This window comes from Solanum pennellii, chromosome 11, assembly GCF_001406875.1.
Source record: "Solanum pennellii chromosome 11, SPENNV200".
Taxonomy (NCBI): domain Eukaryota; kingdom Viridiplantae; phylum Streptophyta; class Magnoliopsida; order Solanales; family Solanaceae; genus Solanum; species Solanum pennellii.
Window position 1 is genome coordinate 2,232,035 of NC_028647.1, and position 5,032 is coordinate 2,237,066.

A 5,032-nucleotide genomic window follows, 5' to 3' on the forward strand; every position below is an offset into this window, starting at 1 on the left:
ATTAGTAGAGTTAGAAATTACCATATTTATTCATCATAATATAAGCAAATGAATTAATGCCTTCAAATATTGAGAGAGACATATATATAGTATTTGTACACCTAAGTACTAACTAAATATAACGCTATGTAATATATTCTCTCCGTTTCAAATTAATATTTATAGTGATTCTTTTTTTTCTATACGATACGATCTTATAAGAAAAATATTCATTAGAAGGTCTCTCCCTCCCCCTCCCCCCCCCCAACCTCCGTCTATTTTATTTTTATTTACGTCTTAAGATATCATATCTTCAATCAATTCTATTATAAGTATATACAATTGAAGTTATACACGAACATTAATATTTCAAAGAACCAACAACTATAGGGCGGAAGGATATGATCCATTCACCTTTATTTACTTAGAATCTTAGAGATATATCGTGTAAAAGGCTGACTTTTAAAATAAAGAAAATCTTGTAGAAAACATATATTTGTGTAATTTGAATCTAAAGTAACTAAATCGATGAATTACAAATATCGCATGATTACAAAATAAATGTCTAACACTATACAATAGCCCAATAATATCGGTAATAATATAACAATAAAGAACCCTTATATTCGTTCCTTGTTTGCTAGTATGTTGTATAAACACTGTTTATACACTTATTATAGTTTGTTATACACTGAATATACACAACTAACGAATACACATTATTTCGACTTAGGGCAAAAAGATTTAACCCACTAAATAACAAAAGAGGTTTACATGATAGTACAGGTAGGAATATCACGTCACTAACATCTTTTTGATATCGTGAATACACGGGATTAACACATCTAGATAAAAGAGGTTTACATGATAGTATAGGTAGAAATCTCACAGACCAACATGATATTTGCAACTCTTTAGTAGGTTAATTATGAGAATAAGATGTACTTTTATTTGCTTGTCATTTTATAAATACTTTGAAACAACAGTAACTCTTTACTAGGTTCTTAATCATATAAAGTTTCATTAATTAAACAACAATAAAATTGAAAGAAACAAAAAATAATACTAAAGTTTTTCTAATAGTGTGAACACATTAATTGATATCTCCTTTTTCACATGATATTACATGTAGCAGTCTCACATACCAACATGATATTTTGCGTGTATCTTTTTGGTCTTATTCCTAACCATAACCATCCCTTTTTTTTTCTCACTAGTATAAATTAAGACCTCAAAATGAATTCTTTTTTACAAACTTTCACTTTCTCTCTCTTCTTTCTCTCTCTTAATTTCACCATGGCTAAAGACCTCCAAATTCCAAAAGATTTCCAAGAAAACCAATCACCAAACATCAACTCTCCTCTTCCAAATGGATGCAAAACCCCAAAATCTCCTTCAAGTAGGATTCCCAAAGCTGTTAACTGTCCAGGCGCACCTAAGAAACCGAAAAGGGCAAATCGGTCATTTTACAAGAGAAGATTGCGGTTTGAGATCATCGTCGTGGTTCCTAGGGAAGAAACTGATTCATTTTTCAGAAATGCTGAAAATGCTAACAATGGTTGTAACAAGATCATGAAAAGAAGACGTACCATGTAAACTCATAAAAATGTTTTTTCAGTATCATCTTATATCTGAAACTCACAAGTGACCGATTCATAATAGTTGTTGCAAGAGTCTCTAGTAGAAGTCGTTTGAATTAGTTGTAAGGTGAAGTTTCGTTTATTTCAATTATCATGTCATGTCATGTCATATCGTATATTTCAATTATCATGTCATGCCATGTCATATCATATCGTATTTTATCTTAGGTAAGTTAGCTAGCTAGCTATGTAGTAGTATCTATTGCACCTTTGTTTTTCTTGTTTTGATATGTCAAGTATGGTTTCAAGTTTTAATTACGATGGATCTGAATTATGGTTGACAACAATGTTGATAATTGATCTTTAATCTTTAAAATTTCGTATTATTTAAAAATAATTAAGAAAATTTCCTCTATACATCCTTATCTCTTCTTGGATACATCTCCTATGTACACTGCTTTCTCAAGTATTATCCAATAATTTTTTTTTACCAATCTAATGAACTCGTGAAACTATTACCATAACCAAAGCAAAACGGATTAAATCACACATCTCAGAACCCAATTCTCAATTCCTTTTAAGTACCTCTTTAGCCTTGTAATAAGAAAAAATATTTCAAGGTATGAGCTAATTTCAATAGATAAAAGGATTGAGTTACATAATTGAATTCAAATTTCAAGTTTTTCATGGTGAGTTTAGGTTTTTGGTAGTGTGCTTTGTCGAAGTATGAATAAGTAAGGTAAGAATTGATCGATTGCATCAGTTATTGAGAATTTAAAAGTCCATGTACAAGGTTTGGATCGTAGAGTTTGTCACTTTTGATTGTTAAAGGCCTAAGAAAGTATTTCTCTCAACGAGTTGGTTTACAGTATATGGGATGTTGATCAAATGATAAGATTGATAAGCAAGTCAGTGAAAGAACAAAAATATGGTGTATTGAAGAGTTTAAGGTATAAAATTTGCATCATGGGATGAATATAAGAGCTGTGAAGGAATAAGACCTGTAATATAGACTCTTGGTTTGAAGTTAAAGGATGTAAGGGTTTTCATATATAAGTTATAATATGACTATGGATGTGAACTGGTTCAGTATGGACTCACTAGGAATTATCAACAATTTTTATGAATATTGGGTTTTTGAATTGGGTGAAAAAAATGTGAGGTCTGTAAGATTATGTGTTGTTATGTGGGGCTAAATTATTTAGTGGTAGATGACTTTTTATGGATATGCGACAGTATGGACCTATAATATTACAGAGTTATCGTGTATTTTGAGGAGATTGAAACTACTATCTTTTTTATAACATAACTTGTTATGATGTTTCACATAGGCATTTGATGGTGACTAGGGATTTTGTGCTTATACTATATAGAATTATTGGGATGACCAAGAATTTCTTTGAGTTTTGGCATGAGAGAGGTACATAATGGTTTGAATGGTAGTTGCGAAATAGTATTTGAAAGTTTGCGTGAAGTTGACATTTAGTGTGATTCAATTATTGTATCTCGATGATAAAGTACTTTTAGATTTGAAATTACTGTTATGAGCCTTGGGAGTGAGCTGTATTTGTCATGAAATGCTTAAATGGAAAGAGATAAAGCCATAGTTCAAAAATTTTAGAGGCAATAATGTGTTTGCTAAGAAGACTTTAATACTAGTGATGGTTTGAGAGTAAGGTAAGTCACTGGTGTGGTTAGAATGTTTGTTATCGTACTGAGAAAGTCTATGAAGTTTGATAAATNCTTTACTTCTTGGATCTCTATTGTGCGTATTTGGTCCCATTTTGATTCTTATCAGCTCAATTGGTAAGAGGCGATCTCCTTGGGAGAGATGTACTCAGATTAATGGAAATATTTGATATGGACATTATGGAAGAAGTGTTTAGTATAATTCAACCTTGCTATTGTATATTCTAATGTAACCACCTTCTTGGTATTAGGCACTATTTGGAGTATGATTCCCTACTTATATTACGCGTGTTTTCACATCTATGGGTGAATTCTTAGTGGTGGATCGGATGTACCGATCCTCTTATGTCTTTTTGATAGGTAAGGATCCTTGGGTTTTGGTAATTTCAGATGATGGATTGGTGTCGTTAGGAATAGTTAAAGTATACCAATAGTTCTACACACAACGTTGTTTATGAGAACTTACTTAAGAGTTATGACGAGTTACAATTGTCTAAGCATATTATTAGAGGTTCTACATTTCGAAATGTATCGCTTGTTGGGTGCTTACTTAATCATTTTCTCCCTTGATGAGTAACTGATGTCTAAAAAAAAACATATTTTTATAGTTAAAGCTTGTGGAAAAATTATGATGGGGGGAGATAATCTTGATAAGATCTATGATAGTTGTGCAATATGAGTATGTGATGGTTAGTTTAGGTTCACTTCTGATTGAAGCCGGTATAGATTCAGAATGTTATCTTGGTAATATGAGAAAAGATTCATCCTAATGGGTGTGTTGTGCTCTAGACAATTTTGGTTCGATTGGATTATTGGGTTAGTTTGTAACTTGGTAATATTATATGCAAAAGTTTGATTCGAAAGTTCAATTTCTAGTAGTTGCCTTTGGATGAAATGTTCTTAAGGATGAGCTCACTTGGAGTTGGAGAGATAAACAATAATGGAAATTATATCTCAAGCTTGGTAACATCGGTTATTCGTTCTTCTTTCACCTTATGTTCGAGGACGAACATGATTTTTAGTGGTGGATAATGTAATGACCCGAAGGTCATTTTTAAAAAAAAAATTTGATTATTCTTTTAACTTGAGTTAATTAATTAATGAGTAATTGTAGATAATTGACTTAACCAATAGTTAATGGACTAAAGTGATAATTTATTTAAGACTCTATACTATTTGACCCATATTAAAATAAGTCAGTAGGGTTTTTATCTAATACCCTATATCACTTACCCACTTTCATTAAAAATAAGTTAATAGGGTTTACTTTTACTCCATAATTATAAAGAGGCGGAGGGCACATTTTGACGCCACAAGAAAGTGACTCGTGCTTCAGGTAAAATCTCCAATTTATTCTGTTTATGTATAGTTGTTATAGGAAAAGAATAGTATATTAATGGTTGGATGATAAATTATATTATTGTATTAATTTGTTGCTAGTTTGATTATTGATTGGTGATGCCATTGCTAGTTCTATAAGTAAAACTGATTACTTACTAATAATGTTGTTGGAGGCGACATGATTATGGAATCATTGTTGTGACATGTGATTTTATTTTGAGGTAAAATAAAAGAGATAAAACTTGTAGCTAAATTAGTTGTAAAGGACAATTTGAACCATATAAAACAATTTTGATTTTTTTACTTTCAATTTGTTTTGTTGCGGCTAAATTGAGAAAATTTAGTAAGAAAGTAATAATGAGTTAGGTATTTGCAGGACAATGATATGTAAATATAATTGAGGATGAATTCTGCGTAGTTTTCCTTGTTTTATATATTTTTTT

General features: G+C 30.9%; 1 protein-coding gene across 1 annotated transcript; it reads left to right on the forward strand.

The window, feature by feature from the left end:
* The first annotated feature begins 1,216 nt into the window (after positions 1 to 1,216).
* LOC107004270 (cyclin-dependent protein kinase inhibitor SMR13-like) lies at positions 1,217 to 1,900 on the forward strand. The gene has a single exon (XM_015202502.2). It carries the CDS (start codon positions 1,276 to 1,278, stop codon positions 1,573 to 1,575), a length of 300 nt encoding a protein of 99 aa, XP_015057988.1. The 5' UTR covers positions 1,217 to 1,275; the 3' UTR covers positions 1,576 to 1,900.
* The last annotated feature ends 3,132 nt before the right edge of the window (positions 1,901 to 5,032 follow it).

Coding starts and splice junctions, on each gene's coding strand:
- LOC107004270 (XM_015202502.2), top strand. CDS start 1,276: ATGGCTAAAGACCTCCAAATTCCAAAAGATTTCCAAGAAAACCAATCA.